This window comes from Choloepus didactylus, chromosome 10 (assembly GCF_015220235.1).
Source record: "Choloepus didactylus isolate mChoDid1 chromosome 10, mChoDid1.pri, whole genome shotgun sequence".
NCBI lineage: Eukaryota > Metazoa > Chordata > Mammalia > Pilosa > Megalonychidae > Choloepus > Choloepus didactylus.
The window spans coordinates 84,412,661-84,440,031 of record NC_051316.1 but is presented as its reverse complement, the minus strand read 5'-3'; the positions used below and the strand labels follow the sequence as shown (position 1 = coordinate 84,440,031).

At 38.2% G+C, this 27,371-nt stretch overlaps 1 protein-coding gene across 4 annotated transcripts in view; it reads right to left on the bottom strand.

Moving 5' to 3' along the window:
• UNC13B (unc-13 homolog B) overlaps positions 1-27,371 on the bottom strand; it is a 322,323-nt gene that overhangs the window by 108,879 nt on the left and 186,073 nt on the right. For 2 of the 4 annotated variants that reach the window (XM_037850969.1, XM_037850970.1), the window contains exons 8-11: positions 22,323-22,358; positions 17,900-18,134; positions 3,747-4,058; positions 1,612-1,702 (exon numbers count right to left, since the gene is read on the bottom strand). In XM_037850969.1, coding sequence (XP_037706897.1) covers positions 1,612-1,702; positions 3,747-4,058; positions 17,900-18,134; positions 22,323-22,358 — 674 coding nt within the window. The remainder of the gene's footprint in view (positions 1-1,611; positions 1,703-3,746; positions 4,059-17,899; positions 18,135-22,322; positions 22,359-27,371) is intronic. The other 2 variants (XM_037850971.1, XM_037850973.1) reach the window with 1 other exon arrangement.

The following is a 27,371-nucleotide window of genomic DNA, read 5'->3' as shown; positions in this document are numbered from 1 at the left end:
AACTCATGAGTCCATACTGATACAAATAAATTAATGGAAAACGGAAATCTCTTCCTTAGAGTAGAAGGCCAACTAATAAATGTAGAAAAGATAACGGAAATAGAAAGCTACCATTTGGCAACCACCATGGTAGTGATAGATTCAGACAGGAGTCATCAATGGATGCTTAGCTGATGGGAAGATATTTCACAAGGAACAAGATTTTGGCAGAGTCTCAGAGTATCTTACCACAAAAAAACTAAAAATTGCAAAGGGAAAAATAGTGCTTTTACAATAGAGAAACTTGAAAGATACAAACTTAATCAGGTGATTAAGGTTAACATTATAAGGAATAGGACAGGACGACATCATGTGTTTTCTGATGTGATGCACTGAAAAAAAGCACAGCATCATTTTTGTATAATGCCTGCCAACAAAGCACAGGCTGAGTCTAGATACAAGGAAACATTGGATGGACTCAAATTAAAGAACATGATACAAAATGAAAAGCCTGTACCATTTAAAATTGCTGAGGACAGGAAAGACTGAGGAAGTGTTCCAGATTAAAAGAGAATAAAGACACATGACTACTAGATGCAATGTGTCAAGTATTATTCCCTAGATTGGATCCTGGACCAGAAAAAAAAAGAGAGAGACATTGTTAGGACAGTTGATAAAATTCACATGGGGTCTTGATGATAGTGGTGTGTTAACTGTTGATTTCCTGATTTGGATGGTTGTACTGTGGTTATACAAGAGAGAAGCCTTGTTTGGGAAATAACACAGAGGGGTGATAGAGCATCAAGTCTCCAACTTTATCTCAAAAGGTTCAGAAAAAGATGGATCACAATGGATCATAATGGAAGTGATGAAGGAAAATTTTACTATTAAAATGTCAGCAGTTGAGACATTTGGGTGAGGGGGATACCAGAGTTCTTTTACCACAGTTTTTACAACTTTTCCCTAAATTTGAAATTATTTCAAAATACATTATTTATTTAAAGTGTGTGTTTTCACACATTAACAATTATTATACTATTGACAGCCACTTGTCATGATTTAAAAATATCCTTTTTACCTGAAGACTGCCCATTTTTATTGACACACAAAAAAAGAATACTTATAATGCTAAGAATTAAAAATATTTATCTTTAATTTTTCCTTTTGTAAACTATTTCAGATCTTAATGTGTTGATGATGTAGTAATTAAATTAGGGCAGCTCATAGAAACTTTTTAACACTGTTTCTGGCCCTGAAAAGGTCAGACAGTAGTACCAGAACCGGCTTGCCAAGAGAAATGACTGACCTAAGAAGCCTTGAAATCGTCCTCTGTCCTAAGCTCAAAATAAAATGGTCTCAAGATGATAATGATCCTGAAAATAAGCATCCAACTTCACCTTCAGGCTTTCAACCAACTAGGTCTATTTGATTTTCAATAATCAGCATATAAGATAGAAGAAAGCCAACTGTCTGCTACCTCCCATCTCTCAAGGCTCAGCCTGAATCATTGTGCATTCCCAGAAGCACACTATAAGGAGATGACTAATCACTGCCTGCTTTTCTGGCACCATATGTCTCCCAATTTCAAAGGAAAAAGTGTCCCAACCAGTACCAGAATAACAGATTTCCTACCTCTTGCAGCTGGAGTCGAACCTTGGTAACTGCTCGAATCCAGTGTGCTCTGGCATGGGTAACTGGTGAAACTGCATTCTTTTCAGGAAAACTTGTAAGAAAGGAAAAAAATTTCCTTAAAAATAGCTCAGGCCACAAAGTGACAGTGCTCAAGGCAAGACTGCCAAAGACCTAAAATAAAATGGGTTGTATTCATGTCTACATTGTTTAGTGATTCCGGCCACTTAAACAGAGTAATAGCCCTGAATACCCAAAGTGAAAATAGTTCTTCTCTAAAATGACTCCTTTTAGCTTTTCTTCTGTTCCCTTTGGTCCTTCGTCCCTTTTCATTTTCCCAGTGAGGCTACTCATTAGGACAGTCAGGGATCAGGACACTATAAGCAATGGCAAGGACTCTGAGGCAATGCCAAGAGTTGGAACTATAGAGAGAGGTATAGAGTGAACCATTCTAACTCTCTTACCCTACTATCTTTCAAGACCACCAGCCTCACTTGGAGGTTATGCATAGCATCCATGGGGCAAAAGTTTGTTCCTGCAAATCTTCCCTGCTGCAGCAGGTATTTTGGAAGGCTTACCAATTCCTAGACAACATGAAAAGTGCCAGGAAAAAAATTACAGCCCTTCTCCTGTGATGATCTTATTCCTTGAGCTACCTCAGGATCATTCGCAAATGAACAATAAGAATTTCTGAGACAGAAATGCTACCTGGTAGTAGAACAAGTCATCATACAGGTTCTTAACAGTAGAACAGTGATTAATGCTTGCCTACAATGCTTCTCCTTTCTCCCACTGGAGTCTACAACCATGGCAACAACAATCTACACAAATAAATATATGCTAAGCTATGGTGCCATCTAACTGGATCAACTGTTCTAACACATTTGTGGGCACTTCTGGCCAAAGTAGAACCAGACTTCACTCTCACTGGGCACTTCTGCTGCTCTACCAAGAGCTCTGACTATGACAACAATATCTATGAAGTCTAATATCTACAAAGAAGGTCTGTCTTCCAGTGGGCCACCAATTCAGTAGGGAGGTTGACCCAGAGAACAGTCTCCTGCATACCCTGCCTATTAGATAAACCACCAGAGAAAGAGAAGAAGAAAAAATAAGTTTACATCTTCAGAAGGGTATGTGACCCAGACATTAATCCAGGGGTGGAGCAGAAGTACCAATCATTCCCTAACCTTTACTACATAATCAGTACTTACTGCTATGGTCTTTCAGTGAGAGGTTTTATTATACCTTGGAATTTCAGAATCCATGTCACCCCTGACCGTTATCACTCTACCCCAGTGGTTTTCAACTGGGGGTAATTTTCCCCCCATGGGACATATGGCAATGTCCAAAGACATTTTTGGTTATCACAACCAGGTGTTGTGTGATCATCATCTGGTGGGTAAAGACCAGGAATGCTACTAAATGCCCTATAATGTCCACAACATCTCCCTACAACAAAGAATTACCTGGCCCAAAATGTCAATAATGCCAAGACTGAGAAAGCATGCTCTGCCCCAACCTATCAGGTACTCAACTGACCAGTTTAGCTCAATAATAACAATACTCAAACTCTTTACTGACTTTCATTATAAGACTGTTAAAAGGACAAGTTTACATTTTTCTTATAGGTAGCAATTGCCAAGCACACTGTCAGGCCCTGGGGCAACAGAGGGGCAGGCTAGATGTGGTTTCCAGACCAATTCTTTCTTAACTCTGTCCTGCTTTTTAAGGGAGGAAAAAAAATCAACATTCATGAAAGAAGCTAAAACATAAATAAGTGAAGAAGTCAGCCCAAAGCACCAAAGCAGCCCCTGTGAATAAAACAACCTGCGGGGCTCAGGCCAGTTCCAGACTCAGAGGTCCCACTAGTAAACTAAAAACTGCAGACTCAAGAAGGCCTGTTATACTGCAGCTAACGATGCACAAGAAACTCAAGTGTTCTTCATACTTTCCCTAAAATATCTTGGGAATTATACCAACAATCAAATGAAGCAGTGCAGAGCTGAGCGTGGGTGAATTATGACCACCACCATACCCAGCTATAAAAAAACAAATGAAAAGCACCTATATTCAGCAATACCACAGGACAGATACTGAGGAAGACTTGTGAGCAACTCAGGGCAATCATCACCTACCTCTCCTGGAGGCCTAGGACATGGTCTTTGTGTAGCACCAGATCTGGGGGAGGATGGGATGTGGTATCTTCTTTAATCTCCTTAGGCTCACATGCTCTCTTCTCTGTTTCATCTGTCACCTCTGAGGCTTTCTCTTGTTCTCCAAAATCTGCTTGGCCATCTCTGGAGAAGCTGCCAGAGCTGTGGCAGGAATGAATTGAGTCCCTCTCCCGATGATCGTCATCTTGTTCATGATACTGGTCTAGTTCACTCAGCTGAGAGCTTCCTTGACTCACATTACAAGAAGAGCCATACCTACTACTGCTGGTGGGGCTGTGAGAATGAAAGGAAGACAGATGAGTAAATAAATACAAACCAAGGATCAGAGCAAAAGTATGGATAAATCCAGGAAATAATGATTATATCAGTGCCAAGGATCATGGATCACAAACAGGAGGTTCCTGGGAAGAGAGGACCAAACTTCACAATCTAGCAGAACTAGTCTCTAATCAGCAGAACCACAACAGGAAAAAAGACAACATAAAGGGTTCTTCAAAAGCAGTTAACCTCAGCCCTGTACTTTACTTGAAAAATACTTTATCTTAGTGTGATACATGTGAACACAATCAAGAATTACTGAAATAGCCTGTTGCTTACCCCTAAAATTCTTTACCTAGTCTTCTAAAGAAACCTGTCCAGTGGCTATGAATAAAACTTTATAATTTTTATACTGTAAAATGGAAAAATGAACTCCACTCCCTTTTTCTATAATTTATTAAATTGAGGACTCTATTTCCTCCTCTACCATTACAAACGTGAATATCTATTACTTGGGTTGAGCCAAGGAGAGTGGACATGTTCCTTCAATTATTTCTCAGTCATCTGAAGAATTAGGTAACATTGTGAGATGGAAGCCAGGACCAAGAAATTCCACAGAGTGATGGTCTTACCTAGGTTAATCCTACAAAGATATTCTTGGCAGCAAAAGGAGTATCCCAGAGATGAACTTCCCTATCTGTATCTCAGATGCTTTCAGAGCATGGCTCAGTTCTGTACAAAAGGGACAAAGTCCAACTTCAGGATACGGATCAAGGCCATATTAATGCATCTCTGTACCTGAAGAGAGGCCAGCTCAACCCTCTCTCAATCACCTGAAATACCATGCCAAGAAAGGAAACCCTGCTATGAGAGATAGCAGTAATAATAGCAGAGAAAGGGGCCATGAATGGTGGCAAAAGGGCATAGTGGAAAGAAAAGCAGCCCTATCTAAAGGATTCAGACCTACTGAAGATGGAAGGACTTGAGGAGGTGCTGCAAAATACATCCTAGCCCAGATGGATATTTCAATCCCAAGTCAGGAACCCTCATTTTATTTCTGTGTCCCTGCTGGAAAGCCTCCTTGTCCAAAAGGACAAAAAATTTCCCTGCCACAAAGTCAGGCCTTTAACTAAAGGGCTTATGCCTATCCTCGGCCAAATCAAGAAAAATCATTGTTGTTTTCCAGTGAGATTTCCCCTCATTCATCCAAATTCTCTGGTATTTTCAGACTGATTTCTGTTTCTCTATTCCATGGTAGCAAAGCAGGTCACTGTCACTATTCTGAATAGTTCCCAACACAAAAATACACAGAATCTCTAAAGTTCTTCTGGACAGGTTTGGGTCAGAGGTTAGAGAAACACTCTAAAACTGCACTGGATGGTGCTTCTTCTTAGGGGAAACAATAGTATGCTCTGCAGTTGGGCTCTGCACAATGCTCCAGACTAAAGGACTATAGCAAAGGACAGTCCTGAGTTCCTGTGAGACTTCAATCAAAGGACTTATCAAACCCACATCTCAAGGATAATAAAAGGCAAAGAGTGATACCCTGGAAGAAGCTATACAAATCCATGTGAAATAGGATATGGAATATAAATTATCTCTAGCTATCCTTTGTACGTTACTTAATATCCTCATTGCCATTACAGGAAGCATATTAAAAGACTTAGAAAAACAAAGCAAAATAGAAGGTCTTTCCCATCTCTTACAGATATAAGTGCCTAAGGCCCAAGGAAGCATCCTAACCTCTCATGTGATTGTAGTTAATGTCACTCAACTCCTTGCTGCCTCTCCCTGACCTCCCTTCTCCCTTCCACATTATATAAGACAGAGTAAACCAGAGTAAGGAAATCCCAGAGCCTAGCTTTTCCTTTAGGCAAGAAGCTCTCTGTTGCAATAAATAAATTATATTTGAGAAAGAAGGGAGAGGATGAAAAAGGCCCATACATTACTTCTTATATCTTAATCTCTAATTAACATGAAGCTCAGGTGTTAGGAAAAGACACAGGCAGGATAAAAAGCAGGCTATGATCAAACTACCACTAAGTCATTGCATCATAAATGGTCAATTCCTTAAAACCATTTATGATGCTTTAGTTGATAACAGGCCTTTTGTTGGTCTTTGGTTCCTTGATGCCATTCAGAGTAACTGGATGATGTACATTCAAAACTGCCTCCCCCTGTTCTGGCTGGTGAAGTACCTCAGAGACAAGGCAGTACTCTTTCTCACGTTTTCCTGAAGGATAGGTGGGGTCAAAGATTTTGCTGCCTTTGGTACTCAAGGGTTCTGATACTGGGATTTCTTGCTGGTTTTCCACTTTTCCATGTCCTGAAAGCCCAAGGGCACACACGCTTGGCCTGGCCTCCAGCTGCTCAAAGATCCCAGAAGGCTGGACACAGGCCCTAGCTGGCTCAGCACTGGCCCTAGATATTTGAGAAGGCTCCATAGCTTTGTTATCCTCACTGGAGTCCTGATCACTCCTGATAAACAAAATTGGAGGGGAGGATTCTGCAGGCATTTGCTCAGGGATCCCTTTGTTCTCTTTTGGCCATGGAAATGAAAGATCCAGCTTCTTTCCAAACCCTAGTTTTAGATCACCTGCCAGTACACTCTCTTTTCTCTCACTGCCTCCCTCAAACAGAGTTGACAACTTCTCAAAACTGGATATTAAACCAGTCTTTGCTACTGTATTGCCAGAGGGGGAAGGCAGGGAAAATAAAGAGCTCAGTGGTTTCCCATAGTCAGCAACAGAGGATGGGAAGCGGAGTTTTGGCCAATTGGTCAAGTTTGGAATCTCAAAATGAGGTCTTGGCTGCTCCGTTTCCTGAGGAATTGCAGGTGGATCTTTCTGGGCATGAAGTATCCCACAACTTTCATCCACACAAAGCATAGGTTTCTCCAGGAGAGGATGAGAAAGGTACCCTTGGGTTTCCAGCAAAGTGCTCTGGCTGACACTTGCCTCATCAAAAAGTGTAGTATTGGTTACTAACGAATTAGTTGCATGCGGCTCCATGGTGCCTTGGTTTGTGGAGGCAGGCTGTATAGCTGGCACTGGCTCAAGAGGAAGAAGTTGCTTTGTTGGGGGAGAAAGCTCTTTGGTAATCCAGGTAGAATCTGGATGCAACTTGGTAGGCAATGAAATATTTTCTACTTCCAATAATGCCTCTGTGGCTGTACCCCGTAACATCCCTATGTCTTCTTCATCACTCAGAGACAAGACTCTTTGCCCAGTACAATTGCCTGAGAGAGAAGATGCAGCACCAACTGCTTCAGAATCTTGGAGTTCTGGAATATTTTTAGGAATATTTTCAGGAATATTATTGTTTTCCATTTTGGTTGTCAGTTTAGGATCATCTGTCAAGGTATCTGTGTCTGATTTTGTAGTAACCACAATCATTCTACAGTCAGTGAGAGTAGATTCTGAACTGAGTACTGCAGAGGCAGTTTCTGTCCACAAACTTTCTGGAGGTACTGATTCCACAGCATTTCTGGAACAACCATTTTGAAACCATGAAGTAGCTGGAATAGATGGTTCTTGTTTGTATGTCTCTGGTTTGGGACTTTCGAAAATTCCAAATAACTCACTTGTGAGGGGCTGAGATGATAGACCACAAGAAAGAGGGACAGGGGAGTGTTTCTTTGGAGGTTTAGGAGGGGAGAAAAGTCCAGAGAAAGTTTTGGAGGGTTCAATTAAGCACTCAGATAAAGATTTCATTTTGGTCACAAACCCTGAAAGCACTTCTACTGAAGAGCCCATCACCGACTTGTCTTCCCCTCTATCTCCATCTTGACTCTGGGGGCATTCTGCACACTCTGACTCTGCAGGGGAAAAGGCTGGCTCTAGGATCTGTGGTAAAGTCTCACTGTGGGCCTTTTCTACTGGCAAGTTCCACTGGTCACTAGTAAATCTTTCAACTTGGTGGTGGTTAGTGCAAGTATCTAAATCACTGAGCTTTTCACTCAAATGTCTATCAAATGAAAAATATTTGGCCATTGAGTCACTGGGGAAGTCTTCCTGGTCGAAGGCTTCTTTTTCATGGGAAGCTACCCCGAGGGTCTCTGGGCCATTAAAGAGTGTTTCAGTTTTTGCCTGAAATCCTGGTGAGTGAGGAACGATGTCTTTTTGCAATTGATTGATATGGAAATCTGCTAAAGCTGACTCTAGTTCATAACTAGAACTCAATTTTCCCTGACAATCCTTCTCTACATTGAGTTCATGTGTGACAGAAGCAATTTCAATGGTGTTGCTACAGGAAACACTAGGGACCATTTGCTGTTCATGAACTACCTCCTGGGTTTTGCTATCTCTATTGCCATTGGAACCTTCTCTAGTCATTGTGTCACCCATGTCTACAAAAATGCTTGACTTCTTACAGGGCTGGGAAGCCACTGGAGCAACAGTTGAAAGATTTTGTTTTTCCCCAGGAGTCTGCTTCTTTTCATCCAAGAAGGATAAGTTGAAGAAACTAAAAGTAGAACTATTCTGAGAGGCATCCTTCTTATTGCTTGAGCTAGTAGTGGAAAAAAAGGAAGGCAGTGTGAATAGACCTTCTACTTGAGATTTGGTTCTTGGGAGAGCAGAAGTGGCTCTGTTCTCAGATTTTTCAGATCCTGTCAGAAAAGAAAATGCACTCTTTCTGGTTGGTAACTTTGGTTGTGATGGAGATGTTGTGGCAGGTGAAAAACTACAGTCTTTGTCAGAAAAATCTTCTTGTTCATTTGAAGTTCTGCTTAGATTATCGAAAGACATTTTATTACTTCTTGAATCTTCTGACACTTTAGACACACCACTAGTTTCTAATGAAGAATCTCTGGAAAACTCTTTAAGACAACTTGCTGAGAAAGATGGGTTTGGTTGCTGTTGGATTAGGCTGTCTCTGAAGGGTGCCTCTTTTCTAGTCAAATTATTACCCTGGATCTCCCTAGTTGATGGTTCCTTTAGCACACTGTCATCAATAGTAGCTTGTTTTTTCAGACTTCTCACTCTAACCTTCTCTTTACAGGACATAGGTACCACAGGAAAGTCCCCAACATCCTCGTTAATTAGCTGTACAGAAGTAGGAGTTGACCCAACTTCATCTTTGTAAGTCATTGAAGAAACAGACATATTTTTGGTTGTCCACATGGGGGATACATTGGTTTTTAAAAAATCTCCAAGGTTACCCAAAAAAGTTGAAACTCCAGAAGATTCTTTCTTTTCTTGAGATGGTATCTTTCCATTTTTATCACTATGCTTTTCCAAGTCTGGTGATTCTTTTTTATTCACTTGGGTTTTCAAGAGGTTCAAAAACTCAGGTGCCTGGTTTTCATTTGCTTTTGTATTTACTAAAGATTCTTCTCTCTGGCCAAAGAGTCTCAATGTACTTTTCAACAATGTTCTCTCAGACTCTTTGAATGACTGGACTTGGGAAAGCTCACAATTCTTGTGGTCATCTCTACTAAACTGTGAGGCAAGAGAAACTGAAATAGGGTCAATTCTAATGATGTCATCATCTTCTATACCTGATTTAGCCTGGCTTACCTGGGAAACAGATTTTAACAAACTTTTTTTTTTTACATGAATGCTATTATTTTTTTGCTTTACACTTTTAGTAAATTCTGGTTCTTGAACATTGGATACTATCTGTATATCTAAATCCCTCTTGAGAAGACTGTCTTCTTCATTTTGAGAGTTACCCTCCAATTGCTTAGTCAAGATAAATGACTTAAGATCATCATTTGTGTGCTCTGCTACTTTTGACTGCTGATCCATTTTCTGCATGTCCTGAGTCTCTAAGCATTCATTCTCATCAAAATTCAAAGTCCTTCCAACCGAGCTGCCCAAAACAGAAAATAATGAAGTCATTTTGTTCACTGATGGCATCTCATCTGTTTGCTGTGAACATGTAGTCATATTTTCAGGATAAACCAAAGAAGCTGTTTCTTCAGAAGAAGACTGAAGCCAACTGAAACTGGAAAGATGAACTGATGAATCCTCAGCTAAAGGCTGGTTCTTATTTCCCTTTGTATTTTGATATCCATTTAAAATATCATTACCAATAGTTTGGGGCTGATTTCTCAGGTCCAATACACATTCAACATCTTCAGAACCATATAGCCTTTCTCTGAAAGACCCAAAATCTTCTTTATACTGGTAAGGACTATAGCCTGAAAAATCTAACGGTTGATCCCTTTGGCCATAACTTGACTCTTCAAGTACCTGTGAAAAAGTTTCTAAATTTATATACATTAGTCTCTCCCTTCTTGGCAAAATTACAGATAAATCAAGAGGGTCATCAATTGATTCCTCATCAACATACCACATAAGCTCATCTTCCTCATCAAGGACTTTAAAACTACAGGCAGATATAATGTCATCCAACACAATACTTGATAGATCATTTGTCTGCAATTCACAATTCAAATATTCTTGATAAGAACAATCAGTTGTAAACAAATATGCATATTGCCCAGTTGAATCAGTGAAGAGAGAATAGATATATTGACCATCATGGTACATATAATGTCCATAATCCCCATCCTCTGATGGCCACCATATTCCATTTTCAAGACAAGACAACCATCCCTGGTACTCATAATCAAAATTTAAAAAAACAAAGTTTTCATTCATTTTTAATGATTCTTGATCAACTATGGGCCATATAGTCTTCTCATAACTTGAAGAACAACTTAAGTCAATGGGCAATTCTTCTAGTGAATTCTTAGTCTCATTAATTGGAAGAGAACAAGAATTTCCATATGAGTTAACTGCCCACATATCACTTCTTAATAAGTAATCTTCATTAAATGCAAACTGGTTGAATGATTCATATGGTAAGTCACACCAAATGACATTGTTTGCATTTGTTCTCCACTCTAAAATATCTGCACTTTGATCTTGATGGCAAAAATTTATTACTGGGTTTTCTGAATCTGGCCTCAAGAAAACATCAGCTGATGGCAATGTATTTTGATTCAATACATGATAAACTGGCTGAAGTTTTCTGGAATTTTTAGAGAAATCTTTCACATCAGAATCCCATTCAAACCACAAAGTACTGTTCATCTGTTCAAAAGCCTGATAGTGGCTTGATTTATTAAGAATTTCGGTATTTTGTACAGGTGAATTTAACTTGTTTGAATTTTCAGGTAATTCTGCCTCAAGAACATGGTATGGCGTCAGCCTCCTAGACATAGGTTTCTCTAAGAGGCCTTGCTGAACACCCAGAGCACAGTGAAGTACACTGTTCTCAGAAGAGGGGCAGTGCTTTTCGCTTTGTTGGTTTCTCTTTGTGGGAGGGCCATGATGATTATCAACATAAGCCTCAAATAATGGTATGTTTTCATATTTTGCTTTAGGCAAAGATAAGAAGCTCTGTGTGAAGTCAGAAGTTTCTTGTTTTTCAACATGGTTCATCTGGTTCTCAGAAGTCACACATGAAGTAACAGGGACCTCATTCAAGCATAAATGTTTATTTTCATTCAAACTGTTTATGACACCTAAAGACACGGACTTTGCTTCATCTGATTTACAATCAGTCATATTGCTATTTGATATAAAGTTAAATATTCCAGAGAGTAAGCTTGGGGTACTATTCTTGTGATGAGAGTCATCATTTTTCAAATTTAATTCTTGTTGACTAGACAAGTTTTCAGAAGAAGAAAGTCTAAACAGGCAAGAAAGGAGTCCTTCGGTTTTTTTCTCGGATGCTTTATCTACAATTTTGTCTTCACTAATTTCATCAACGAATGTTGATTTTGAAATGATAGACGTAAACTCTAACGAAGAGTCTGATACTGTTGAAGATGTTACTTGTGTAAAATTCTTACTTTCTCCCGAAGAATGTGAAGTTATGTGTTCTTTGGGCAAAATTCCAGGGATGGCCAATATAACCCTTTTATAACTATCTACAGCTGTGTTGTCACTGGAATTTAATTCCTCTATATTTCTTACTTTCCCAATATAATTATTACTGTTTGGAACTGAATCAGATTTTATTAAATTGGGTTTGGCATCTTCAGGACAATTTATTTGGTCATGCTTATTCAATTCTTCTATACCCCCAAATTTCCCTAGATGACTATGAATATTTAGAACTGAACTAGATTTTACTGAATTAAATTTGGCATCTTCATGGCAATTTCTTTGGCTCTCTTCATCAATGATCACTGCTGAGCCATGAAAATTCTGGTCATTAACAGTGATATTATGGTTGTCAGTGAAAGGAAATTTAAACAAAGGAAAAATGCTTCCTTTCTCTCTTAAATGTTGCTGCTTTTCAGAACGACTAAGAACTCGGAAAAATGGAATATGTAGTTTTCCACTGAAAGAAAAGGAATGTCCATCTTTCTTAGGGCCCCTTTCCCATACATCTTCCTCCGACTGATGAATTTTCATGGATTCTGACAAACTTTCCTTTGAACAGGACTCAGGCAAAGGGAGAAAAAACCGGCTAAAGGATTTCCTGAGTGGCTCAAGGAAATCATCATCATTAGTAACTTTTTCTTCCTCTAAACACTTTGAAGAAGCCTCTTTATTTGCAGTTCTACCGGCTACACAAAGATGTCCCAGAGTACCTTTGGCACATATTTTTGGTTGATCTGGTAACAGAGACAGCTCTGTACAGGGTTTTCCTTCCAATAGATTCCCAAGATCATCTTTTTTACTTGCAGAACTATCTACGATTGAAGGTTCGTTGACCATTCCGGAAGACAACAAATCCTCCCTCATGGGCATTTGAGACCAGCTGGCAGTTTCTCCATCACTAACATCTAAAGTAGTAGAGATGTTGCTACTACTGTGATTGCCAAGAGTGTCTTCTCTTTGATTTGGCTCTGAACCACACTCAACAAAACTTTCTTTTCTTGGTGGCTTGCTCTGGTCATCTTCTTTTTTTGTTCCCTCCTTTTCTGAAAAGATCTTTAATGGATTCAGCACACTAAGAACAGACTTTATAACTGAACTCTGACTCTGGGGAGCCGAGTCTCTTCCAATAGTTTCTGTTGCATTCTGAAAGCTTAAACTCCCCATGTTATTGCCTGTGTGCTCATTTTCAAAGATTATGCCGTATCTGCCAATATCCTTACTATCAACTGTTTCAGAAGATAATAGAGATGGCATGGAAAGGTCCTTCTCCAATACTGATTTGGCTCTGGGTCTAGATCCTGAATTAGCAGCCCCCATTTGATTAAGAGTTTCTGTTTTCTCTGGAACTAGCTTTTCCACAGAGGTTGTCAGATACTTTTTGTCTGCACCAACCTTTTCTGTGAGCGAACTGAACAAGGAACCAACATCACATTTTACCTCATTCAACCCAGGGAAAGAGACGGCCTTGTCCTTGTCATTCTTGACAATGGTTAAAGGTGTTATTTGATTCCCAAGCATTCTCTGTTCTGTATTATCAATGGTATTATTGTATTTATGTGTTTTTTCAGTTTTTGAAAGGGGGCCAAATCTATTAATCTCCTCTTCCTTCTCTGCTAAATATTCTGACACTGTTTCTACCAAACACTGAAGCCCTTCCATAGTATCAATATAGTCCTCCCTGGGCTCCTGAATAGAGGGGGGGATCACCTCTTCTCTGAAGCATTCAGACATATTACCAAGTATGTCTGTATCACAAGTCACCCCTTGTAATGGGAATGCTGGATCTGCTACGTAATATTCTTCAGGAAAGTCTCCAGTGTGGTGGATGTAGACTGGATGCCATGTTGGTGACAATAAACCTTCCTGCTTATCAGAAATGGGGGAACCTAGTAGATCATCAGAAGTACTGCTAGTAGAATCTTCAAGAATATCTAATGGAGTAAAATTAGTGACATGCTGGTTTGAGCTAGATGTATTTTCACAGTTCTTAAAACAACTGTGGAAATCATAATCATGACTTTCTAGTGTAGTAGTCCACATGCCATTCTTAACCTCAAATCCATTTTTGTAGGGATGCAAAACTGGGTAATTTTGTTTCTTCTTTTCAATGTGGCAAAGGTTACAATTTTTAGTATTTGGATATGTACTTTTCAAGTTAGTCTTAGTTCTAGACCTATCTTCATATTGCCGTCTTTCACCTTCTTCAAAATGACTGTAAAAGGGTTTCTTTTTCCTTTTCCTATCTATTGCTTCATATTTCTGGGGATATCTGGAGAAAACAGATGTTTCAAACTTAAGGTCAAAATTAGAGGCAGTAGAGAATTCTGTTTGCTGGCTCTGAGATTGTATCTTTTTCCAATTCTTATATTTTGGTTGTTCTTGTTGATTAAAATATTCATCAATTTTTGGAAAGGTTCTGATTTCTTTTATTTCTGCTTCCTTCAAGTTTATGTTACTATTTTCTAGAAAATTCTGTGCTATTTTCCCCTCTACCTCCTCATTTATATTTTCCTGGTCTTCATAGTCATCAGAGAAAGCTGGAATAATCCTAATTCTGTCATTTTTTGCCTGTGAGCCTTGTCTGATGGAAGGGAATACAAGCAGAGGAACGGTAAGGCAAGAAAAGAAAGAGAAACAAGGAAAAGGAAGAAACAAGTTATAAGATGTAGCACATGTTCAATGAGAAGATTAGTACAGTAAAATTCCAATTTGATAAAAATCCATTCAGGCTAAAAAAATAGGATAAGGAAACCAACATGTTCTTAAATCAATATTATATCAATGTAGTGAAATAGTTTTTTCCACATCTGGAAAAGAACAGATACAATACCAATTTCAAAATGCTGCACTCGCAACCATTTGCAACTGGTGAGTTTTTAGGGTCCTTTTATTTTCTAAGAAACAAACAAAAAAGAACTTGCTTTATCAATATCTAGAATTCATTGGCAATGCCAAAGTTTAGAAATTGTTAAGTATACCATAAAAATACAACCAAATATTTAAAGAAACCTAAATTTGTTAATTAATTTGGATCTGAAAAGAAGCCAAGCTGTTAAGTTGATGAAAACTGTATTTTGAGACTGTATAGTCAAGAATTTAGTCAAATATTCAGTCAAATTCTTAAAAAAGAAAAATATATACATAATATATAATATTATAATTATATATAATATATAAACAATCATTGACTATCATTAGAAATTAAATCTTTTTATACTACCCAGAACAGCAAATTATTTAAAATGCAGTAATTGTTTGTGAAATCTAAAGGATACATGCATTGATGACCATGGTGAAATGAAAATCTTTCCCTACACTGATTATAACAGCAGAAGCTACACACCGAGAAGATGGATACAGAAGATAACTGACCTTCCCTTCACAAGGATAGAGACTGTGTATCTCCTGTGTCCTGAGGCGGGGCTGAGGGGTAGAGAGGGCCTACAGACTAGAAGCTTGTCAGTTGAATGTGTTCTTTTATAGCTCTGACATCCAATAGTATTATTTAGGAAATAAAAACAAAATCAGTCACTTAGTCACTAAAAATCTTCAAGGGTAAGACTAATATTCTCTTGGTCCATCACTATTTACACTAGATACACTTTGGCCATATAATATCCAACTCTATTGTCAAACCTCAAATCAGTGAAAATTCTGTTATTCTGGATTCATTATATCTACAATAGGAAAAAAAATTTGCAAATTAAATGACATCACTAATGCTCTTCTAAGTATTATTTATTAAAGCAGTAACCCAGGAAATAACTGAAATGGCCAATATTATATATAGGCAAATTATGCTTTGCCCAAATGTGATAGTATACAGTTATTTAGGCTGTTGTGCCATTATTACTGCTTGACCTTCAAATCTAATGGCTGCAGACACAGACTGTACATGGTACAAGGAGAAGGAGGGTCGAAAAAACTTTTTTGCTATATTTTTTGAAGTAGGACAATATAAGCAACTACAATTAAATGAATAAAATAAACAAACATTCAATTTATAAACCAGGAAGGAGCTGGGACCAACTTCAATAGGATTCCTGGTATGTTTCCTTTTAGAATTGAAATGTAAGGAATGAGAATTCAATACTATGGTTGGTATATGAAAATATTTCATTGAACATATTCTCAGAGAAAAGCTAAGACAGGATGTTGTCTAGCAGGTGGGTGGACAACAAAGCTCAGGATAATATTCACCAATTTGGTGATGTGAGAAAAAAAAACTGAGATTATCCTATGGTAACGGTGAATCCTAAAAACCAAAAGTATGTGCTAAATTTGAAAGATTTTTTAAAAAACTAATCTCCAACCAATGAAATAATTTATTCAGGCAAGGATCATCAATGGAAGCTAAAATCATTGAGTAAAAGGTCGTGGGAAAAGAGGATATTGACACAATCTTAGGTACCACCCCAGAGATTATTAATTACAAGGGAGAAAAGGTAACTTTACAATGGAGAAATCTGGAATACACCATCTTAACGAAGACATCAAACGAAACATCAATAATGAGACAAAGTGACATTATGTGCCTTCTGATGAATTGTGAAGGAAATATTACATATGTAACGTTTTTTGAAAACAATGTTTAACCTGATTCTAAACATGAACAAAAATCAGACAAAATCAAATTAAGAGGCATTCTAAAATTCTCAAAACAACTGTCCTGGACTCTCTAAAAAATGTCAAATGTCAGCGCCTTATAAGACAAAAAAAAAAAAAAAAAAGAAAGAAAGAAAAAAGAAAAAGGAAAGGGAAGGGAAAGGAGGAAAGAAGGGAAGGAGGAAAGGAGGGAAGAAGGGAGGGAGGGAAGGAGGAAGGACAGCTAGATGAGTGAATTTTGCTAGATTAAAGAGGACTAAAGATAAAGAAACAGAAAAATCACATGCAATGTAGTATAAACCCTGATTGGATCCTGGATCAAAAAGGAAAAAAATATATATACAGGACATTATTGAGACAACTGGACAAAATTTAAATATGGCTTATATATGAGATAATATTATCATATCATTTCATTTCTTGAGTGTGAGTATAATATTGAGGTTAGGTAGAAAAAAGTTTTTTTTCTTAGGAGTTACATGCTAAAACACTTTAGGGTGAAGTAACATGGTTATCTGCAACTTACTTTCAATGATTCAGAAACAGAAATGCATGTGTATGTGTGTATACATTAGAGAGAATGAGATAAAGTAAACGTGGCAAAATATTAACAACTGGTGAATCTAGGCAATGCGAATGTTGATGTTCATTGTAGTATTCCTTCAAATTTTCTTAAAGTTTGAATTTTTTTTAAAAGTTTGGGATGAAAGGGTAAGCATACATTTATGTATTTGCTTTTATACTCATAAATATATATATGACAATGGTCTCTGGAAGGATACATAAAAACAAACAACAGAGGGAAGGATGGGGATGGAATGTAGGAGGATAATAGATGTGGGGGATAGATTCTTTACTGTATACTGTATTGTACCTCTAAATTTTCTGAATGAAGTAAATGTTTTTACATTTAAGAAATTAATAAAATAAAGTTAAAGTTTCAGCAAAAGTACTGAATTGTGGTAAGATCATACTGGTTTTCTTCTAAAGTTGCCAGGGAAATACTTAGGCAGGAAGTATTACCCAAACATTTAACATCTGTGATTTTTGTTTTTTAAATCTTGGTGATGGGTATATCAAAATCACTGGGCTGGGCAGGGAGGAGGTTTTTTTTTTTTATCAGCCATCTGCCCTAGGCAGGCATGCGCCTACCAGGTAAGAATGAAAGAATTTATAAAGAGAAATACTTTCCTGATGGAAATGTATAAATGTGAATATACATTTTTCTCTTCTTGCGGAAGAGAAAAAAAGAGAATCACTATTCTACACCAAATGACTGTAGCTTGGCCCATCATACTGCTACACTTCCACTACCATCTTAGGTTAAAGTTGCCAAATCCCAGTTGCAAGCTGCAACATGGTACTTGTATTATTAGAAGGGGAAAATGCTTTGTCCCCAATACCCACCTGAGGGTCCTCCGATCCGGATAATCGAGGTCATAACTTTGCATAGAGTCATTGCAAGATTCCCGGGAACTGCCCTGAAGTAGCAGCTGCTGTGGCAAGCGAACAGGAACAGGGAACTGGTGCACAGAAGTATTGGGCTGGGAAGTAGTATGGTAAGAAGGCGGGATGCTATTGCTAGTCTCACTGCGATAGTCACTATCTCGATCATCGACGGCACTATCAGGGTCTTCAAAAGCTGTGGAATAAGCATAATCAAAGCATTCCAGCTTTAATTAGTTTTTCAAAATTTTTCTGCTTCCAAATCAGGTAGCCACAAACCTAGACCTTGAGAACAGTAGAAAGCTGCACTGCACATGAGTCTAGTGACCTCAAAGTCCAGTGCAGAACTCTCAATATCCATAAGTCTCTCTTCTTATCAAATGAGATAAGACACTGGTTTTAATTTCAATGCTCATTCTTAGAGGAGCTTCAAGTTGCATTCTCCCAATGCAGGAATTCTCCAGAATTTATGCTGCTATAGGTATTATAATCCTAATAAAAATCTGCTTTTAAGTGTCATAAATAGATTCTGGCCCTCTACCATTATCAAAGGAGAGCAGAGGGAAAGAAGTAGCTTTTCCGTATCTCAGAAAAGACAGATTTTGTTTCTTTAGACTTTAAAGTGCATATGCTGAATCAAATAAGCAGATACAACGTCAGTAGCTGGTCCTAGAAGTCAGAATGGTCAAAATCAAGGCTCAGAAGTCAAGCCAAAAGCTCTAGATGTTTAGAACAGCAGTTTTTACTGTCTTGCAGCAATGTCAGGTTTTTCTAACAATTCCTATCAAGCACTAACACCCTGGGCTCAGAATTCCCATTCAAGGAATGGGCTGAAAGAGAAGAGGAAAACATACACACTGCCAATAAGATCTTGCTGACAATGTAGCCCAGTTTATCTAATAGCAATGACTACAATTCATAGAATTATCTCTAAGTTTCAGGTCAGCACCTGACTGGCTACAATTTTGTGTGTATGTGTTTATATAAGCGAAAATGGCCACAGTTAGCAATCATGTTCTAATCAAAAGTAAAAACATGTAACATTGTGCTTAGAAAGGGAACTCAACCTAATAGCACTTTGTAGACTTTTATAAAGAAGCCATTTCGACATCCATCCCCAAATGTGTATGATTAACAAGGTCTCAATAGTCCTTTCTTGTCAAGTTCTTATTTGGCTCAGAATAAGGAAAAGAAGCATGCACAGTTCCAAAATGGAGGTAGTTTTAGCAGATTATGGATGTCTCATGCTAATATTTTTAAAGATAACTCTGGTAGCAATGTGGGCAGTGTCATAAGATTAGGCTTTTCAATAGCTCAGGTAGGAGATAAAGACCTGCATCCATACAGAGGAAATGGAAAAAAATAAATGAACAAGAAAAAATTTTCCAGACATAATTGATAAAACTTGGGGACAAATAAAAGGTAACAGGGAAAGGAGCCCTTGGCTTCTATGCTAGACAACCTGGTAGATAACTGTTCCACTCAAAGAGATAGGGAGCTTAAACATGTGTGTTTTAGAGGCAAGGAAGAAAATCTGAACACAGGATTCCAGACAACATTCATGGGCACAGCTGGGGATAGGGCTAAGAAGGAGGTCTATGAGATTTTCCCATTTTTCCCCCCATTTGAGTTTACAACAATGTGATAGACACTATTAAAAAAAAAAAAAAAAAAAAAAAAGAGAGGAGAGTGGTCATCAACAAGAGAAAGGCAAATCTTCAAATGCTCACAAACAATACTAGAACCCTTGCAAGTTAAAGTAAGGCAGTCCCTTCACCAGGGCACACACAGTAAAGATGGAAAACAAAAGCAAACAATAGGAATGCAAAGCATTCTGCTTACAAAGATTATATTCTCATCACACACTAGGGAAAAAGAGACTTTGGAGGCACTGGTTTTAGCCCTTTATGTAGTTGTTCAGAAGATTGAAAAGAAAGGATCAAGAGACAAAACCAGTTTGTTTTTCAGACTTAATTTCTTTTTGAACCCACAAAAGGAGTAAGTCTGAAGAAGTCAGTGCTGGACTATTCATGCATACAGATGAAGGTACAGAAGCAATAGAGAAGACAAAGTCAGAAGTCTACTTGAATTTGGCATCAGAAGTATTAGCAGAGAATCGAGAGAACTGAGATCGAATGTCCAAGTGAGGGAACAGTGATAGATAATCCTACTGATTATGAGGCCAGGAGAGGGTAGCATGGTCAGAGTTAGTAGCCCATAATCCAGAAATGGAAAGTACATGTATGGACCCTTAGTTTCTCACTGCATCTGATCTATAACTCCTTAATAATGCTATGCTTTATTATTTTGCTAGGTCAAAACTTTCCTAAAGGCTGACGACATTTCCATACTAAAGAAATAAAGGGAAAATCTTAAGGAACAAAGTATCCAAGGAAAGAAGAGGCTGGGAATAGACAAAAATATGAAAAGCAGTAGAGGGTAGGAGAAAGGAAATACAAAGAAGTGGAGTGAGAGAAGAGAAACAGAAAAGGCCAGCTTTTCTCCCCTCACCATACCCTATTTCCTCAGAAAGCAAATTTGGCATCATACACAGTTGATTAGAAACTAAAAAGGGAAATTAAGGAAAATGTGTAAAATTTCAGTTTGAATAAAAGACTTATGCTTCTAGTGAGGCAGTGATCATCTTTTTACTGGCTCCATAACCTACTCCACAACACCATATCAAACAGACCTGAAAACACCTGGCTTCACTGAGAAAGAAGCTGAGTGCAGGTTTGGTCACTTAGCCTAAAGAGAGACTTGTGAGCTAATATGAGGGAAAAAGCTGAAAGGCCCCTGGTAAAGTCTATTTGAAAGACAGAAAGTTAAAAGCCTGGGAAAATTTATACATCCAAATATTTACTGAATACCTACAAGTGAAAGGCTAAACACAGAACATTCAGAGTATAATGTAAGTCTAGAGAGAGAGCACATGGATACAAATACTAAATCATTAAACAAGGAAGTAACTACCATGATAATAGTACAAACCAAATACTGTACTAGTTGAAATGAGAGTAAAACCCACTTCCTATAGGGTGAGTAGAGAAAGTTTTATGGAGAAGACGGCTTTGAAAGAAGGGTGGGTTTCAACAGATGAAGGCTGGAGGGAGAGAAATACTTTCTAGAATCTGGATAAATGCAATGGCATGATTAGAGGCCCAATGGTTGGGAAAGGCTACATATTTTTGAGAAACATTTTGTAGTTCATTTAGCAACGGTATAAAAGGACATGGAAGGGAATGATAGAAAATAAATCTTGAAAAGTAGGCTGGGAAAGTAATCTAACCTGGGGCAAAGGAGGACCCCAGGTATATAGCAGGCACTCAAACAAAACTGAATGAAATATTTAACAATGAGGCTCTCTGGTACCTGGTGCTCCTGGGATAAGTCCCTATCTTTAAACCAAGACTACAGCTAGAATTTTAACACCAGAGAAGAAAGGAAAAAGAATTCAGACATATTTTCACGGCTCAGTTACTTTTTTCTATTTGAAAAACTTAAAGGTATGTGAGTCTCTCTTAGGCTGTCTTTGGGCATAACCTTCCTAACAGTGTAAATATTCAGGATTCAAATCAAGGAAAGTACACTCTCCATGAGAAGTTCCAGTAATGTAACCAAACTTTTCCCACTTAGCAGCTATCAGACACCTAATCACTAGGACTTAGCCAGAACCCCTGTCAGATGGGTAACAGAGCCAGTAATGTCAGTTTAGGGCTGTATATCTTGCTGGAAAGAACTGGCTACACTCTCTAAGCCCTAGAACAAAGTAGGCCTCTGCCTAGCCAGGCTACTTCAAGGAGAATCAGCCCATGTACACAGCCTTTTGTTTGCTTCACAAAACTAAGTTTTTGGCTGAAATGGCATTCACTTTACTGGACCAATGAAACCCAGAGAGCAGTCTACTCTGCATATTTTCCACAGTCTTGGTATTATACAGACAAGAAACCCAGCTAATTCAGAACGTGCACCAATGACTCTGACTCTAGTACAGTCCTCTCCCAATAATAAGCCTTCTTCTGGCCACTGTACCTCTTAGCCAAGAGACCAAGGGAGGGTTTCCTACACTGGGAGTCTGATGGTACTGCGTCTCCCGGGGTGAGAGTATGTTCGGGGAGGTGTGAGAGGGAGAGCCTTCCAAGATTATGAACTGGGACTTTAGTTTGAAATTTATCACACTCACACACAAAAAGTCTTGAAGAAACTAGACTAAAAATACTCAACATTCCACTGCAGGCAATTGTCTCCTAAACTTCAAGTGGGAAAGGAGGGGAAAATGGGATTATACATGTTTGTATGCATGAACATCCAGCTTCATAGTTAGGAAAGCGTGTGTTAAAGGGTACGCGCAAGAAAATTATAAGGAATTCAAATTCTTACGTACTCTGATGTTCTCCCCAGCCCCAATAGGTCCAGTGACCTAAGAAAACAGCAAGCGGTAGCAAAAAAGAAGTAACATAGAAAATTTTAGAAGGAATCCAAAAATCATTTTCCCATTCCCACCAATTATATATACCCTGCCTTACTGGCACCTATCCTACTTGTATTCCATTAACTTCACATAATACATAGAGCACCTGCTTTCTACTGAGCATGAGACAAATCTATAAATTACTCTTATTCTCTGCTATTTCCTATATAGGGGTAGGTGGGGGGATCTTTCTGGCCTAAGTCTCAGAACATCATCATGTAGGAGTTCATGTGCCCTTCCTTAGTCAAAATAAGAACAAAAAATTATTTCCTGCCTCTAAGAAACCCTTCCTTTTCTCCATGTTCACCATAGAGCCTACCACAGTATATCCATGAGAAGCTCAGCCCTGACCTGGTAAGAGAGGGGATGGACCCCCTTGTCTGAGAGTGATGACATGAAATTTTGCTGTTCTCTACCAAAAGTTAAAAGGACAAAGCACAGCAATGTCCATTTCATAAGCACTTAATCTCTAATTTTCCAATGAAAAAAACTGTAGCTTGTGGGATCCTTAGAGATAGCCATTTTTTCCTATATTGCCTATAGACTTTTAATAAAACCCATTAAAACAGAAGATTTGAAAGACAGGAGAAAACTGAAAACATTTTCCACTCATTTGTCAAAGTCAAAAACTCAATATTAAATTCTGTGCCACACTCAAACTGAATTTGAGGCAACTAATGTGACAAAGATATCATGAAAAACCAGTTTTTATCCCAAGAAACAAGGAGTAATTTAGCTTCATAGTTAAGAAAATGGGCTTTGAAGTCAAAGAGAGCTAAGTTCCTCTGGCTATGCCTTTTACTACCTGTAAGTTTCCATATCTGTAATATGAGAATAATAACAGCACAGGTCTTACTAGAATATTGTAAGGGTTATATGAGAAAATGCATGTCAAGTGCTCAGCACAGTCCCTGGAACATGGTGAGCACTCAGCATATGGTATTGTTTTATCATGCTGCTATGTTTTTGCCTGCTGTACAGGTTCCCAATAAATAGGCAGCAGAAGAAAATACTCCTAGATTTGCACAATCCAAAAGTCCTAAGACATACTGAGGGATCTTCAATGTCTGGTCTAGAAAGCCCTCAGAGTTCAGAGGATGTGGCTCCCTTGAGAGTTTACGGTAAGACTCAAAATTCTGGGGGCACTCAATGATGCCAACCCAGCATGGTATCGTTCCCTGAGCTGACCCCCATACTGGGGATATGTACTAATTGGTCACAGGCTGTTCAGTTTAACCATACAATAAAGGTCAGTTTTCTTCCTATGTACTTACCTTCTTCCTATCACTAGGTCTCCTCTTCTTATACCTCAGAAAGAATATATTGGTTTAGTGAGTGATTTTTTAATTTTCATTATTTATTTAACTTGCCAACCTTGGGGGAGGGCCTATAAGAAAATTCTCCCAGGCTATAGCACAGTTGCCATAGAAACTGCTAGAGAGTTAATTATTCAGTTTCTTTTTAAAAGAAAACTGAAAAATAATCATACTCAGTAGAGTATGTCTAATGACCTAGATTGCCCCAGGCCAGTGACAGTGCTATTTCTCAGTGAAATTCTGGGCCCAATAAAGCTTCTGCATGCAGACACTGCCTCATCTTCGAATACTCCAGAGCACTGCATAGCAATTTCTTTTACACAGTAGGTGCTAAATAACTATCTATTGTATTAATAAAGTGAATGAATGATCTCATCCTATCTACTTGGTCCATCCCTACCCCTGAAAATAACAACAGTCATGCTCTTTGACAAACCAGTCCCCCCTATTCTTACCACTTCTGCCCAGTACCATTATAAGAATTTAACTAAGCAAGTTTTCTTCCCAACCCCAATTCCCAAATCTGCATTAAAACATCTCACCTGCTAGTAGAACAATTACTGAGGATAGTTAGGTTTAGCTAGGCATAAGTTCTGATAATAGGGGTTAAAATATTCCAGGACAAGAAATTACATAGCCAGAGGCCTAGAAATAAGAGAGAATCCGGCACATTCAGCAAACTGAGTTCTAACATATCTGACTATGACGCTGCAGGGTTATAAAAGAATCTGATCACAGGGATGGGGGGTCGGGGGTGGGGGGTGGGGTCTTAAGTAATGTTCAGGAATTAAGTGTGTTAGGGATTTGGAATTATCTAGAGATGGGAAAATTAGGATATGATTTGCCATTTTAGAAAGAGAACTGTGGTATGGTTGGGCAGGGTAGAGGGCACTGATGTTACGGAAGTGTGTCAAGGAGGCACAAAAGGAAAACTGTTGCACTTACAGGATCATGGCCTGAACTAGGAAAGTGGCAGAGGAAGTTGAGAGAAATAGATAAATTAATAACATATTTGGAGGTAAAATTAATCAGGTTTAATGGCTAATTGAATGTGGGAAATGTGGGAGAATAAGGAAAAAATGATGTTGCCTAGGTTTTTAGCTTGAGCTACTGGCTGGATGTGACATCATTCATTCAGAATAGAAATACAAGAAGGGGGCAGGCTGAGGGAGATGACGAATTCAGGGTTAGATATATTGACTTTGACATACCTATGGGAAATCTCAAATGATTATGTCCAGAAGGCAGCTTAACATATATAGGTATAGAGCTCAAGAAAGAAATGTGATGTAAAAAATATGGACTTGGAAGTTTTCAGAATATAAGCTCCAATGAGGGTAGGGATCCTTAGTGTATTCTTGGTTCCTAAACAGTACCTAGCACAAAGTAGATGCTCAGCAAATATTTTTAAATCAATGAATAAGAATAAAAATGTAAGTAGAAAAGAACACTGTGGCAGAGAATACAGGATAAGAGAAAAAGACTGCAAAAGGAGAGGGAAACCCTAAGGAACAATTACTTTTTAAAAGCAAAGAAATTTAAAAAGCAACAATGACCAAAATAAAACCTCACATACCAAGTGCTGGTGAGGAGGTAAAGCAATTGGAATTCTCATACATTGCTGGTGAGAACACAAAATTGGTAGGCCACTTTAGAAAACAGTTTTGGTCGTTTCTTAAAAACACACACCATACACCCATACAATCCTACTCCTAGGTATTTACCCAAGAAAAATAAAAACATACGCTCACAAAAAAAACCTATACATGTATGTTAATAGTGGCTTAATTCATATTCTCTGAAAACTAGAATTCTGTATGTCCTCAACTGGTGAATGGATAAACAAACTATGGTATATCTGTAAATGGAATGCTACTCAGGAATAATAAGGAATGAACTACCACCACACATAGATGAATCTCAAATGCACTGTAAAACGTGAAAGAAGCCATATTTGAGGTTACATACTATATGATTCCATTTATATGATATTTTGGAAGAGGCAAAAAAAAAGGGGGGGGTGCTAAAAAGAATTAGTGGTTGCCAGGGGATGGGATTAGGAAAAGTTGACTATAAAGTGGTATAAAGAACTTTAAGGTGCAAAGGAACTACTCTATATCTTAATTTTGGTTACAGTTACATTACTATTTGTGTTTGTCAAAATGCAAAATGCATAAAGCCATACACTAGGAAGAAAAATTTTACTATATGTAAATTATACCTCAATAAACCTGAGTTTAAACAAGACAAGACAGAGGAAGAAGAGTCCGTTACCAAGCCTGAGAAGAAGCCAGGGAGAAAGGAAGAAAATCATGGCAGTGTGATATCACTGAGATCAGGGAAAAGAAGATTTAAAGGAGGGAATAGTCAACAGGTGATAAGTGGTACACAGTCAAGTAAAATGAAACTGAAAAGGATGTACTGGATTTAGAAACAAAGAGGTTACTAAATATTTTAAAGAGAGAAATTCCAATGGGGGAAAACTAGAGTATGAACTATTCAGAAGCAAAACTCTGAAAAACAGATAGACATGTGTAGTAACTGCTAAATCAAGAAAACACAACTTAAAACTGGTAGGAGAAGCTTGTGCTGCCCTTGTTGGCCCTTTCCCTATGCCCTCTCTGGCACAGCACACGTGGCCTTGTCTTCCATTGTGGGTCCCTGGTGCTGGTCTGGAGGGACCAGAGTAACCCCTATGAATATACTAGGGTGCCTGTATGTTGGTGCCAATCTATCAGGTGGCAGCCTAAAAGACCTCCTCACCAACACTTGGTATTGTGAGGTGTTTTTTTTTTTTTTTTTTTTTTTTTTTTGGTCATTGTTGCTTGTTTTTGCTTTTTAAACAGTAGTTCCATCACACCTAAAAGTTCTTTATACCACTTTACAGTCAACTTTTCCTAATTCCATCCCCCAGCAACCACTAATTGTTTTTAGCACACACACACACACACACCCTTTTTTTTTTGCCTTTTCCAAAATATCATATAAATGGAATCATATAGTATATAACCTCAAATCTGGCTTCTTTCACTTTTTACAGTGCATTTGAGATTCATCTATGTGTGCTTGAAATTCATCTCAAGCATGCCCTCACCCTTGCACAAGTTGCCTTGTAGGAAGAAGCAGTTTACAGAAAGCTAAAGCAGCATAAGTAACAATTAAGTCAAAGTGGCCAGCAGAAGAACATTACCAGCTTTAAAACATACAATGGAGCACCCAGGAGGGGAGAAGGAGACTATTTCAAAGGAGCAGAGAGGACATTTGGATTCCTGTAAACAGGGGAATTCCTAAGACCATGTGCTTGTGCCCAGGTCAAGACGCAGGCTCAGAAAAGACAGGTATTTTTATCTTGAACTATTCTTCTTCATATGAGCACTAAACTCTGCAAGAGAGCACCATAAACCCAGAGCTTATTTACATACTGTGAAAGGTGTCTTTTGTATTGGTTTGTTTGTTTTTGTTAGCTCCTGGCACTCAAGGAAATCGCTATTCTATCACAAGCTGGATACAAACATAAGGAACTGACAGCCATAAATAAAATAAAATAAATAAATAAATAAATAAATAAATACCAGAAGCAACACATTAATAGCAAATGTTTAATAGCATGTTACTATTAAATGCTTAACAGCATATTAATAACAAA